Genomic DNA, 14,920 nt, shown 5'->3' with positions numbered 1-14,920 from the left:
TGAAGCAATTATCTCTGCTTTTCCCAACTCTGTCTGAATGACACAAAGGCATGTAATGCAGCAATCTCACTTAAGCAAAACCAGTTTGTCTTAATGTCTTTATACAAGACCTCTCATAATATTGTTAGCTGCCTTCAATGAAGTAATATCCACACCTTACTGAAACTAAAACCGAGTTTCATTTATCTCACGCAGTGTGTGCTGGCACTTTATTGAACTCTGACAGTTATTTGGATCTTTTCTCTTTGTAATGCTGTTATTGCTCTTGAAATTCATATTTGTAACCAAGGAAAAATTAATTGTGGCTCCTAAAGAAGTCATTCATATATATTTTTTAAGTGGAAGAAAGTTGATGAATTTGAAGTTAGTTATTTATAGAGCTTTGGAATAATAAGATTGAATATCCTGAATATCAGCAGTGAAGTTCCTTTAAAAAAAATGAAAGGAGTTTTTCTCGATCTTAAAATAAGTTAATATTTCGGTTTGTGTATACTTGACAATTAAAGTAAGAACTCTTTGCAGTTGCCTTGGTATTACAAATGTAACATAGAACATTAACCTATAGCCGTGATGGTGAACCTATGGCACGCGTGCCGGAAGTGGCACGCAGTCATCTCTCCAGACATGTGAGCCGCCGCCCGTTGCTCTTCCGGGTTCCGGCGTGCCAGCCAGCTGATTTTCACGCGCACAGGACTGCCAGAAACCGGAAGAGCAGCCGCCCCATGCACACCAGCCACCGGGGCTTCCTGTTTCTGGTGCGCATGCGCGTACGAAGATTAGCTGGCCAATGTGCATGCACGCACTGGAAACCGGAATATTATCTTCCCGGCACACACATGCACACCGGGCGGCTGTTCTTCTGGTCTCTGGCACATGCACACGCGTGCACTTCCCTTTCGGCACTCAGTGCCGAAAAGGTTCGCCAACATTAACCTATAGGTTTGTTTTCTACTACCTCGTTTGGGGCTGAAATCCACAAGTTTTTCAACCTTTTGCTGCTTGTCCAGGAGATAAAAAATACTCTCGGCTATCTGTCCCTATTTGGAATGTATTACCATATTAAGAACTATAGAATCCTCCTGCACATTTTTCTACTTATTTTCCCTTTATATGTTTTTTGCTAAAGTTTGACTTAGGAGGAGTGGGTTTGTTTTTTTTCCAACAGAAGGATAAGGAATTTTTTTTGGATGAATTGTTTTGTAACTACTTTATCATATAAATTTTGCCTTTTAAAAAGATGTTTAATTTTTATACATATTTTCATTATTTATTAATGAGAATCCTCATTTATAATTTACGCTGCTCTTGAGTTTCCTTTCCCCAGTGGATGAAATGTACACGATATGGTATCTCCACCCCTATCCAAGATATTTAACAGAAGAACCGAGTCTCTCCATATCCAGTTATGGATTTGGTTAGTAGTGCTAATGAGGAAGAAAGAGAATATTTTCTCCTTTTACCGTAGTGATATAAATATATTAAACGAGAAATAGATTATTTTCTATGCTTACTGTATAGAATTGTCTTGGCAGGAAGGGAAGTCAACCCACTTCACATCCTGCTTATTCCCTAATGTAAAATATCTGAATATCACTTCACCCTATAAAATTGGAAAAAAAAGCTATGTACGTATGTATCTATGTATGTAGGAAAGGGGACAAAGGGATTTTAAAACACGGTTTCTGGATTTCAAGTGTTAAAGAGCTGGCACAACCTCTTGGCTTCACAAAAGTTGTCACTCGAAATGTTGCCACCAAATTGCAATGTTTAATGTAATGGAGGTAGCAATTATTAAATACATGAGAAATAATATTAACATAATTCATGTACATAATTACAGATACGAGATAACTGCAATATAATCCAAATTTAATTGGGTTTAAATTTATTCTCTCCCCACTTACTCCTTTGTCAATTGGAACTGTCAATTTTAGGGTGCATGATCCCTGGCCCCTCCACCCCTCCCCACAAAAAAAATGAGCATTCTGATGTTAAGCGACAGATGGTACAGAAAAGAGCAATTAAAATAATGCATAATATTAATAAAGATTAAAATTCTGAAGGAAGGCTAAATAATTGCAGATTGCAAGAACTCTCGAAAGCCTTTTTATTTCGTCACATTTGTATAGGCTGCCCATCTCTCAATTGTCACACAGTGACAATTAATTCAGGTCCCGGCCCAGTGCAAGAAATAAAGACTTAAAACTTCCACCCTTTGCTAATTGGGATTTTTTTTTAAAGGAACAAAAACAACAGCTTGTCTTGCAAAATTTGAATGTAGCAATGAGAGAACGCTTTCCCATATTTCTAGCATACACCAAATGAAATGAGTGACAAATTCAGGGTGCAGAAGAACAAACATATAGTACAGAGTCCTCGACTTACAACAGTTCATTTACTGGCTGTTCAAAGTTACAACGGTACTGAAAAAAAGTGACTTATGGCCATTTTTCGCACTTACAACCATTGCAGCATCCCCATGGTCACATGATCAAAATTTGGACCCTTGGCAACTCATATTTATAACAGTTGCAGTGTCCTGGGGTCATGCGATCACCCTTTCCAACCTTCTTACAAGCAAAGTCATGGGGAAAGCCAGTTTCACTTAACAACCATATTACTAACGTAACAACTGCAGTGATTCACTTAACAACTGTGGCAAGAAAGGTCATTAAATGGGACAAAATCCACTTAACACATGTTACACTGAGCAACAGAAAGTTTGGGCTTAATTGCAGTCACAAGTCGAGGACTATCTGTACTGCAGTTATTATTGAAAGAGGAATTTACGGAGTTCATTGCCAGCAAATATAGACACAGGCTTTTTCAGAGGCAAGATAAACATTACAGAAGAGGGGAAGGACTAGCGACAGGATTTAGCCATAATACCCAAAAGGAACTGTTAACTGTATACTCAAAGGCTTTACAGGTTGGAATACCAATTGAGAAATTGCTTATAAGAAGTCACCAGCAAGGGATTCATTCAGTTTATTAGTGTAATATCCATGAAGACTGGCAACGGTCTTCAAGAAGAGCAAGTGTTTGCTTGTTTTTTTCCTCCCAGCTCTGGAGAACCAGATATTGCTGTAAAAAGTTAAATTAAAAATCCCCATTGGCATTGACAAATTTGGATATATACAGTATAATGTCTCTGAATATTTGCATGAATATATTTTATTAGCCCACAGGTAGCAGTAAAATTTAGCAATCAGATTGTGTCACTGAACTCCTGCCAGCATTTTGTTCCTGTTTGAAGTTCTTCCAAACTAGCTGCGTTCTTCTGTAAACATCAAGCCAGCGGTTTTTTTTTAAACAGTGCACAGCCAATTCTGTGCCTCTTTCAATTTGCAGGAGATTGAGCTCCCTCAACCTTTTCTCTTGAGCTACAACTGATACGTCTATTGCAATCCACGCTCATATTCAATGGACATCAAATGGCTAAATTGAAAACAATGTCTCTGAGGTTAGTCAGTGGGCTAACGATGGTAAAGCTTTTATGGTAGAAAAGCTGTGGATGCAACTGCCCGTAAATTGACTAAGAGAGTGAACTATTGATTAGGAACAAGCCTGAGTAGGAAGCCACCTAAGGGGATCCAACTCTCTCAGAAAGCTAGGAAATTCTACTCCTGGACAAAGAAAAGAGCTTCCTGAGGAGAATTATTCACAGAGCTACTGTGGTTTTCTACTGAAATCAGCAGCTGCAATCTTTTATATTCAGCAGGTGTCCCTGCCAAATAGACCCGAAACAGAGAATGTTGTCTTGCTTGACCTCCTTAATAACGACTCACTTACTTTGAGTAGCCAGGTGAGCACTGAGTCACGATAAGGAACGAACTTGTTCTTATTTTTTCCAGCAGCTTGATCTGCCAGGGCTGAAATGACCAACCCAAGAGTTGTGAGAGACCTGCATTGGGGAGAAAAAGGTTCTTTTTAATTTTATGGCAATCCGAATCAGATATACATTTGAATAGCTGGTCCCTCTATTAATTTGCATTTTGCTTTGAGGGGTAAAATTGCCTAAACATTTACTAACATATAAATAGAACCCAGAAAAATAGTTCTTAATTTTTTTCTTGTCTCTAATCTAACAATTTCTGAGGTCTCAGAGAAGATGTTGAGGCTCTAGAAAGAGTGCAGAAAAGAGCAACAAAGATGATTAGGGGACTGGAGACTAAAACATATGAAGAACGGTTGCAGGAACTGGGTATGTTTAGCTTAAGAGAAAGAAGGACTAGGGGAGACATGATAGCATTGTTCCAATATCTCAGGGGCTGCCACAAAGAAGAGGGAGTCAAACTATTCTCCAAAGCATCTGAGGGTAGAACAAGAAACAATGGGTGTAAACTAATCAAGGAGAGAAGCAATTTAGAACTAAGGAGAAATTTCCTGATAGAACAATTAATCAGTGGAATAACTTGCCTCCAGAAGTTGTGAATGCTCCAATACTGCATGTTTTTAAGAAAATGTTGGTCTGAAGTGGTGTAGGGTTTCCTGTCTAAGCAGGGGGTTGGACTAGAAGACCTCCAAGGTCCCTTCCAACTCTGTTATTCTATTCTATTCTATTCTATTCTATTCTATTCTATTCTATTCTATTCTAAAGAGAAGAAGGAAGTCCTATTTCTTTTAAAGAAAAGTTGGAGGGAAAAGTCAAAGGAGAACTCTGCTTCTTTCTTTCCTCTTGTTATCATTCTGAATAAGTAAAGAACATTAGGACATACTCACTTTTGCCTTCACCCTCCCTTTAAAAACATGTAATTCCTTAAAAAGGTAAACTTTACTTGTTGATGTTGCTTCCTTCCTTCAATCTATCGCCTGCAGCTCCCGTCTTGGTGGCTCTTTCACTGCCTGCTAGATCAACCAGGCTCAACTTTCCTACTTTCTCACCAGAGGTCTGTGGAAAGAAAATAGCATTAGCCCAATGACATATCGCTTCTTCAGTACCCCAAAATACCCTTCAAACTTTTTCTCTGTTTGAGTGAAAAGAAAGGAAGAAGGAAAATGACAACCAGGGAAAAGATCTTGATGCTAAAGAGGTAGTTAAGTATGGACTGTGTAATGCTATCATAAATGATTTATTGTATAACAAATGTGCCTATTTAAAAGAGTTTACAGAGAAGTCCCTCATGCCTTCTACATAAGTTGTGCATCTTCCCTAATCACCAGGCCAGAATTTAACATCTAGCACAAATGAATGTGACCAAAGCTGATCTAAATTTTACTGGGGGGTGGAGTGGGGTGTGTGTATAAGAGAGATTAAAAGCAAAGGTAACAAAAGATAATAAAGCTTATTTTATTTCAGAATGAGGACTAGAGGACTGAATATTTTAAGTCAATCTGCATGTTGGTGAGTTTTAATTTTCAAGCATCAAAAAAATTAAGAGAAAAGGCAAAGGATTTCACTAGGATGTATCCAGACAATAAGGTCGGCAGGCTTTTGCTTATACCAGGGGTCTCCAAGCCCTGGGCTGTGGCCCATAACTGGGCCTTGAGTTATTTAGAACAGGGCTGTGGAAGTGGTGGGTGAGCGTGCCTGCGCACATATCCACTTGCACGAGCAACGGACGAGCGTGTGCATTAGCAGCAAGTCAGTGGTGTGCAAATGCTTCATTTGGGTGGAACCATTCCCTTTCCCCCTCCCCACCAGTCTGCAAAGCTGGAACGGTTGGGAACCTCAGCTTATATGGAATCATTCCATTACTCAGGGATACAAGCCAATACAGTGAGAGCAGAAGGCCTCTATACATCCTCAGTTTCACAAGGGATTTTCAGGCTGCATAGAAATTGGTTTATGTATAATTCATGCATTATATTTTAGCCTGCTTAGACAAAGATAAAAGAAGCTTGAAAAATATAAGAAATTTCTCAAATTCAATCCAGGTGCTCCCAAAATATGTGGAGAAGTATGGTGCCACCTACCCCCCCCCCCCCCCCAAGGTGCTCTTCCTTTAATCGGGTTTTTGGATGTAAGGGAATATAGGAGAGTGCTTTTGAAAATGGAAATGACAGTCCTTAGTAGTGTGGCTAAAATGAGGGATATATTATCTATGATCTGTAAGCACCCCAAAACCAAAGGTTATTAGGGAATGTTTGGATAGCACTGAAACCTCCAGAAGAATCACTTTTCATATATAAATAATGTTCTTCTGGTTCAGATCCCGAACACATTGTAGAGAACAGCAACTCCCCTTAACGTTATAAAATCTGAGATTGCAACCTAAAAACATACCCCACACTATTTTTAAAAGTCATGGTTTTAAGTAAACAGCACAGTTGTTCTTAGAAAGGCTATGCTACCTCTTATGAGGAGGCTGGGGATCCAGGGGTGAAATTCAGCAGGAAATTTTGAGTAGTTCGGAGAACTGGCAAATACCACCTCTGGCTGGCCCCAGAGTGGGGTGGGAATGAGGATTTTGCAGTATCCTTCCCCTGCCATGCCCACCGAGCCACACCACAGAACCGGTAGTAAAAAAATATATGAATTTCACCACTGTGGGGATCTGTGATCTTCAGGAATCCCATCATCTCTGACCTTAGACCAAAATGCTAGAGCTAATAAGAATATGAGGTAAAGAATACCTGGGAACCGCAGATTCCCCAATCTCACCTGGAGTAACAACGTCTATTCTAAAAGCATGTAAAACAGGAGTAAAATTCTGGCAAAAATATTTATTTTGATATGGCATCAATGAAACTCCTTTTTTCCATTGTTTTTATAGATCTCTGTTATTTATCTGCCCTGCAAATTGCAGAACTCACCCCTGACTTTACATCATACAATATGTGCGTGAGGATAATTTTGAAAACAGCGTGGGATCGACTGCTCTCTTCATTCATGTTGGTTGCAGCAACTGTACGAGATTTATTGCCTTCAGACATCAAAGACTCTATATCCTAAATAAAAGAATCACAAAACATATGGGGATTTTAGTGAAGTTCATGCATAACTTGAGATCTGAACTAAGCCATGTCGCTCATTCAACAAATCATAATTAAAACAAACCACAGCATAATGTGATGTCTTGTCCCAGTCACTGAAGTCTTGGTTTTGTCAAGAAGTTGGAGAATTCTATGTTCAGTGAGCATAACAAGATCTTATTGTTCCACATAAATCATGGTCTTGTAATGCATTTTCCCTGGTTTACCCTAAATGCTATCTGCCCAGATCAGAGAAATAACACACTGCTTCTGTTTTGTCAAAATGTCTGGTTAATTAAAGTATTACTTGACAGCAAATAACCTTGTTTGTTTTTCCTTGAAGACATTTCACTTCTCAGCCAAGAAGCTTTCTCAGTTCTGACTGAAAGGGAATAGAAGGATTTATAATCCTTGCAGCCATCTGGTCATTAGCACTCTTTCTGAGCGTTGTTGAGGCCATTTAGAGGTTCATCTGTGCCTATTCACAGATGACAGCAAGGGAATACAAATCCTTCCATTCCCCACCATTCGATCAGAACTGAAGAAGCTTCTTGGATGAGAAGCGACACATCTTCAAGGCAAAACAAAGGAAGTCGAATTGCCTCTTGAAAAAGCACCTTTGGGACAACCATGACCTGGATGACTGAGAATCTCCATAGACATTTAGTCAAAGACATCTTCTCCTCTCATTGAGCATTTCAATATATTCCAAAACCATTTTTAGACACCTCTAGAAGTTAGGTTCGATGATCCCCAGTTACAATTTTGCTTAGTATTTTCATTAAGACATATTAAAATTTTCAGCTAAAATGTAAGTATTGCATCTGAACTTATTACATTCAGTACATTTAATGTCCTTATTTGAATAAGAGAAATTATCCTACTGAAACTGGGGAAGTGTAACGAAGGTAAGACACGATGTATGCATGTGCATAGATGCATGCTTAAGAGATAGATATTAAATCTTACAACAGCTTTATATAGTAGATTAGCATTATTATTATTATTACTCTGTTGCAGGATGAGTTGAGAGAAACCAAGACGGATGGCTTTAGAAAGTGGTGGACTCTCCTGTATTGGAGGTTTTTAAGCAGAGGTCTCTGGAGCACACTGTACCAAAGGCACCCATTAAACGACCTTAGAGGTCATATTCAACTGGATGATTTTATGAGATGGCTGCATTATGCTAGAATACCCAGTAAGTTTGCTGCAAAAGTCAACCAATAAAACTTACATTTTATGTGCGGTAGCAAAACAAACCAGTATTCAAATTCTAAGTTACAAAGAGAACAATTTAATCAAAATACCATGTACAAATTTGCCTTAAACGTACACTGAAGTTGGGGGGAAGGGCTTTTGGTCTTTTGGTGAGTCCCAAGTTAGACTGTTGAAGTGCAAACTTTCTCGAACACTTAAGGCTACAGCTAAAGTTCTGCAAACAAGCCTACCATAATTACTTGCTAAACCAGTTTTGCAAGATCTTTCTCTTCTTTCTTTAAAGGCAAAGGTAAAATCTCCTGATGACTTCATGAAAACATCCAAACGTTTAAAGGTAAACGTTTCCCCTGTCCAGTCATTTCCAGCTCTAGGGGATGGTGCTCATTTCCGTCCCGAGGGAGCCAGTGTTGTTCAGTGTCAATGTTCAAAGACATTTCCATGGTCACGTGGCCTGCATGACTATACACCGAGGTGCACAGAACGCTGTTAGCTTCTCCCTGAAGTGATACCTATTTATTTACTTACATTTGAATGCTTTCATACAGCTAGATGAGCAGGAGTTTGGGCATGTAATGGGAGCTCACTCCGTCACCCAGCACTTGGGTCTCAAACCTTAAAGCAGGGGTGTCCAAACTTGGGAACTTTAAGACTTGTGGACTTCAACTCCCAGCATGGCTGGCTGGGGAATTCTGGGAGTTGAAGTCCACAAGTCTTAAAGTTCCCAAGTTTGGACACCCCTGCCTTAAAGGGTCTTTAACCCACCTGGGTCTTAAATCTTAAAGGGTCTTTAACCACTGAGCCATTGCACCACCTCCGTAGTTTATTTGCCAATAATATGGAAGTGGTTTTATCACTGCCTCCTTCTCAGGTGTTTTTTCAGCTAACATTTCCCGTTCAAATGGTCTTCCATTCAAATGTTAACCAACTCCAACCTTTCTTAACCAGCCAAGTCAACTAGGAGCTGGGTTATGAAATCAGAGCTGATCCTCCAAGATTATAGATGTCTTCCTCACTCTGATTTCCACTAGAATGCAACAGACTAAAATATCCTCCACTATCAACTAACGTAGCAATGCTGGTTGCACCCAACAGGAGTTGTAATTCAGCAGATTTCTGCAGCATTACAGGGACTTAACACCTACAGGGTTTATATGGCAGAAGATGAGGGCAAACCCATAACGTTAGTATGCCTCATTAGCTTCAGAGTTATAAACATTCCAAGGATGAGAGCTTCCTAAAGGGCAGTTCATAAGTGCAAGGACGCTGCGGGTGGAAACATATTGGTTGTGCAGGTACAGCAAAGATATTAAAAACAAGATAATGATATTTCAAATAACATTTTATCTTTGCTTCTGGTGGTGTTGGACCTCAATCGTTAAAGCTTTTCCTTTAAGGAATCTGAAACTTAATCTTAGAATACAACACTGGAGAAGTATCTTCTGTTATAAAAAAAACCTGCAGGTTACTTCTACCTTTAATCTTGGAAAGCCATTGCTAACCAAGCACAGTAGGCCAGACAGATCAATCTGTCCAAGATCTATTTAAGTGTACTGAAACCGTGATACTTCCTCTCATCAATCCTGAACAAACCATGGAGAAGATGGGGAAAGCATGAGGTTTTCTTTTCCCTCCCACTAACTACATTCCTGCAGTTCCCTTCCAGAGACCTTATGCAAAAATCACTAGTGATTTTGCTTGCTGAGAAATCCCAGGTTAACAGATTAGAATTTCACTAATTTCGTTGCATACATGATGTACAATAACAATAAAGGCTATACTACTAGCCTACTACTAGAATGGGTCCTGCCCGGCTTTACTGCCAGTTCGCTTGCGGACATTTGTTGGATGCGCGCTGCGCACACATGCACAGTTCAATTAAAATTGTTCTGCGCATGTGCAGAACTAAAAAACAAGATGGTGGCGGCAGCAACAAGGAAACCAGTTAGGGGGCGTGGCAGGCCTGGGCCACTGCCAGTTCCAGCGACCCAGGCCGCCATACCACTAACGGTTCGGCCACCATTGACTACTAGAGTTGCTACATCTTAACTGATTCACTATTATTTTCTGATGTATTGTAAGTGGTTTTGGACACATGTTGTTGTAGAAAAGAGGTATATAAATAATTGGAGGATGATAACCACTCCACTGAACATTATTAGGTAAGCCTATTATCATGGATTTCTTTACCTTGTAACTGGCAACAGCTAGTTTTGAAAGACCATCTACATAAGGTCCATACACACTGTGCTCTCTGACTTTTAAAGATTGACGGCTCCTGTTTGAAAGCAAACATAGAACAAGATGTTACATTTGCAGAATGTAAATGGGCAATAGTGTCCATGCATTATTGTCAGTGAGGCACTTCTGAGTCAGGCTGATTCACACTTGCTTAGAAACCTTTCCTCTTAACCTCAAATGAGGTTTCAATTTTGATTGGATTGTGTCCAGCATTTAAAGATGCTTTTGGCTAAGATGCAATTTCACTGTCCAGCTTGGGGGGAACTAATTCACTCTTCTCAAGGTGAAATTCTCAGCAACAAAAAATGCTATCACACAAAGAATAAGAAACAAAAACAGAGGCCTTTGAATATTATCAAGATAACAGTCAACATATTGCTCCAGGGACTATTTAAAACACGTAACAGATTTTTGACCTTAAACTTCCCTGAGATAATTTTGAGAAATAAAAGCCTACTCAAATAGTTAAGATAACTTATGTTCCCCACCCACCCCAATCCTGGGTATAGTTAACAGAAAAGAGGCAGGATGACAGATCCAATTCACCCCTCCTCCGTCTGGGCTCCATCTACCAATAACTTTTTAAAAAAAAGCATGGGAGAACCTTATCATTGACCTCCCAGTTGGACCGTGAATTCTATGAAATACAAAAAATCCTTTACACCTAGGATGAGCAGCAAAAAGTTGTCAACACTATTTTTTGAAAAAACTCAGGAGACCCTTACAAGTAAATTAAAATTTATTTTTAAAAAAGTAAATGAGTAAAGAAAAAGTGTTAAGTAAACTTTGTCTGAGAATGCTAGAATCCTGCCTATTTCAGTATTGAGAACTTCAGCAAGACTTTAAGAATTTTTTGGGGGAGGGGGGCAGAGAGCTACTTGAAGATTTGCACTCCAGCCATATAGAGATTCACCTAGTTGAGTTCTTATGGCAGGGGTGTCCAAACTTGGGAACTTTAAGACTTGTGGACTTCAACTCCCAGAATTCCCCAGCCAGCATGGCTGGCTGGGGAATTCTGGGAGTTGAAGTCCACAAGTCTTAAAGTTCCCAAGTTTGTTTGGACACCCCTGTCTTATGGTGAAGCAAAAGAGAGTGGTTCTGTTAAATTCTAATGAAGACTCTTTCAAGAACGGTGGTGGCGCAGTGGTTAGAATGCAGTACTGCAGGCTACTTCTGCTGACTGCTGACTGACTGCAATTTGGCAGTTCAAACCTCACCAGGCTCAAGGTTGACTCAGCCTTCCATCCTTCTGAGGTCAGTAAAATGAGGACCCAGATTGTTGGGGACAATAGGCTGATCCTGTAAACTGCCTAGAGAGGGCTGTAAATAACAAGCAGTATATAAGTCTAAATGCTATTGCTATTGCTTTCCCAGCCTATATAGGGAGGCTTAAATCTAGCTCTTTCTGCATTGAAAGCATATAGTTAATTAGTGAGAGAAGGCCCATACCCAGAAACAAAAATTACTGGTTTTGTTCTGGAGGAATGCATGTTGACCTTGTGAGGAATGCAGAAGAAGGAGACTTCCACTCCCATCAAATGATTACTGGGTTGCCTGCAATCTCGGTGTTCCCAAAAAACCTTCCTTACCCCTTTGGGTCCAGGAGATCTCTGACTTTCTCATTATAAATCTCCATGTAGGATACTTCCACCTTAAAACTCTGCTCTTCACTCTCCTCTTGCTGGGCTCTTTCAAAAAGACTGCTACAGAGCCGAGGTATTAATCCAGGTTCATCACCTGTGCCCATCATTGTGTAGGATTTTCCAGATCCTGCATAAAAAAGAAAGAAAATATTTTTAAGAGATGAAAAATGAGTGGAAAGCCCGTGAGGTCTTACTGAGAACCTTTAAAAATAACTCTACAAGCGGATTTAGGTACCGTATTTTTTGTAGTATAAGATGCGCCTTTCCCCCCCTCCCCAAAAGAGTGTGGAAATGTTGGTGCGTCTTATACACTGAATACAGCCATTTTTGACCTCTTGAAGCCCCGCTCCCACATTCCATTTTGCAAAAAATGGGCTGTTTTTCACAAAAATTGAGGCTTTTTTTTTGCCTTCCCTCAGCCCCCAACAGCCCTCTGCAGGCTTTAGCAGGGCTGGGGCAAGGCAAAAAAGCCCCCGTTTTTGCCTTGCCCCAGTCCTGCTGAAGCCTACAGAGGGCTGCTGGGGGCAGAGGGAAGGCAAAAAAAAAATTTTCTTACTTATCTCTTCGAAATTTTGGTGCGTCTTATACACCGGTGTGTCTTATAGTCCAAAAAATACAGTAACTCTTCCATTATTAGTGATGAAATGTTGAAGCAAGATTATTGTTCTGAATTCATGGGAAACAGTTCCTTTATAGCATTACAGGCAGACATTTCATACCCTACAGAGGATAAATAAATGTTTATAGTTCTATAAACTAAGTTAAGTCTAATTGAATTTATGGACTGAGCTGGATAAATAAATGACTATAACTATCTTGTTTTCTCTGATCACATGGAAAAAATGTGTAAATATACAAAACTGGTTTGTCAAATTGCATAGGTAAATTGGAGCACTGTAACTGTCTCCTTGTGCTGTTACATCAAGGTCAGTCATACCACTGTCAGGAGATGCTTATCTGGTTAATGTGGAAAAGAATCAAGCTGTAGATAAATAAGGGTTATATCTGGTTGCATCCTTACACAGCCAACATTATCCCGGATCTCCAGCTCTTTCGTTTGCTATATAAGTTAAACACAATATATCAAGGAAAGTCAAGAATAGGAAACTGCTGTCCATGGCTACCATAAATATTCTCTTGCTATTTATCATTCTGTGCCAAATAGTAGCCAGTATCTTCAGTGGCTAATGGGAAAGCAAAAATACAAGCTGTTTTTCCTCCATCACCTCTACCCTTCTCTCCCTTCTCTCCCACCCTCTCATTCTCTTAACCTTACTGTCTTTCATATTATCTTTACGAAGCTGGAGCCCTGAGGAGTATAGTTGACATTAATATTTTGCTTAAAAATGTCAAAAAACCCCATCTGGCTCCTAATTATAAGCCCCCTCCCCCCAGTCGGTTTCATTCATTTAGCATTTTAAGGAGGAGTGAACAATGTTTCTGCAGCTGGTCTCTAAAAATTGCAGTGGTTGTGGCTGTTAATAACATCAAAATAGATAAGATCAAATTTTCAGCTTTCTTCTGGTAAATGGGGTTAAACAGCAAAACTGATGCCTGGAGCCTTGTAGAGACTCATGGAAATAGTTTTCCTCCTTAACTTCCCCCTCATAGAATTAGATCAATTTGATCCAGAAAGATGTTTTGGTTTGGTTTGGTTTATTTGGATTTATATGCCGCCCTTCTCCAAAAGGACTCAGGGCGGCGTACAACATTAAAAAACACACATCCCAAAAGTTAAAAAATATTAAATCCATATCCAAAAAACCAAACCGAATTAAAAAAACAAAACAAAAACAATACATTTAAAATAAGTTAAAATTAACAGGCCAGGCCGGCTTGCTGGAAAAGCCAACTTTTTAGGGCGCATCGGAAGGACCGGAGGTCGGGGATTATGCAAAGCTCCGGGGGCAGATGTGGGTTTTATTAATGAGAATTCTATTTCAGTTCTTAAAATCCTTCCCAAACTCTTAACATTTTGGTCTTGCTAATTTCTGGAATGCACTAAGGGCTGGGGAAAAATCCATGGGGGTCTGTAGGTTGACTGTATTTGCTTTAAATTATATCAAAATGGCAGAATGTTGGTGGATAACTTTAGGAAATATAACTACTTGGTTCTTCAATATGTCTAAAAAGCTAAATTCTGAACCAGTCTCTCTAAAGCAGTGATGGGGAATGACAGCCCCCACCCCTGATCTAAAGGCTAGTCTAGCCTTCATATAATCTGCTTGTTTCGATTGTTAACTGCTCTGTGGTTGACTCAAGTTTGGTAGGTGAATATGCTGGACTAGGACTTCTTGCCTGCAATTCCCAAACTCCTCTTTTCACTCCAACCCAATCATGCCCAAACCTTCCCATTAACTGTAAACGTTCTAATATTAAGCCACTATGTGTAGTTTGTGCAGCTACTGTTAAATAGCTGCATAACTAAATAAATATTTTTTCCCAATTGGCTTTCAGTGTTGCATACTTTCCTCTAATGAGAGCCAATTTGGTGTAATGTTTAAAGGCAGCAGACTAGAAATGAGTTCTAGAATCTGAGTTCTAGTCCAGTCATGGGTTGCTAGCCAGTTTATGGTTTGCTCATAAGAAGCAGAAGCATCTGGGTAGGTGGGCGGACACCCCCCCCCCCCCGTTGCCGCCACTACCGGCTCGGCCGATCTGGGAGCAACCCACCTCTGTTCTAGTCCTCCCATAGCATAAAAATGTCAGGTGCAAGAAGCAGGGAACCAGGGCAGAGTTCAAAAGTACTACAAGTTTATTTCATACTATCTATACACAAGAATCTGAACGGTCAAGGCAAATTGGCACCAGATAAGAGTCAATGCACTTCAAGGATGGTGGCTAGATATAGGTCTCTTATTGGGGCATAGAGACTCCAAAGTGATGATGCATTTGACCCTGCCCTT

The 14,920-nt window shown here is 39.9% G+C and overlaps 1 protein-coding gene across 5 annotated transcripts in view; it reads right to left on the bottom strand.

The window, feature by feature from the left end:
- Positions 1 to 14,920, bottom strand: part of KIF13B (kinesin family member 13B) — a 164,615-nt gene that overhangs the window by 99,818 nt on the left and 49,877 nt on the right. For all 5 annotated transcript variants that reach the window (XM_081943777.1, XM_081943773.1, XM_081943776.1 and 2 more), the window contains 5 exons: positions 11,961 to 12,141; positions 10,321 to 10,408; positions 6,757 to 6,891; positions 4,779 to 4,891; positions 3,793 to 3,904 (listed from right to left, as the gene is read on the bottom strand). In XM_081943777.1, coding sequence (XP_081799903.1) covers positions 3,793 to 3,904; positions 4,779 to 4,891; positions 6,757 to 6,891; positions 10,321 to 10,408; positions 11,961 to 12,141 — 629 coding nt within the window. The remainder of the gene's footprint in view (positions 1 to 3,792; positions 3,905 to 4,778; positions 4,892 to 6,756; positions 6,892 to 10,320; positions 10,409 to 11,960; positions 12,142 to 14,920) is intronic.

Source organism: Natrix helvetica (genome assembly GCF_964273705.1).
Source record: "Natrix helvetica genome assembly, chromosome: 2".
NCBI classification, from domain to species: domain Eukaryota; kingdom Metazoa; phylum Chordata; class Lepidosauria; order Squamata; family Natricidae; genus Natrix; species Natrix helvetica.
This window is presented reverse-complemented; position numbering and strand designations above follow the sequence as displayed.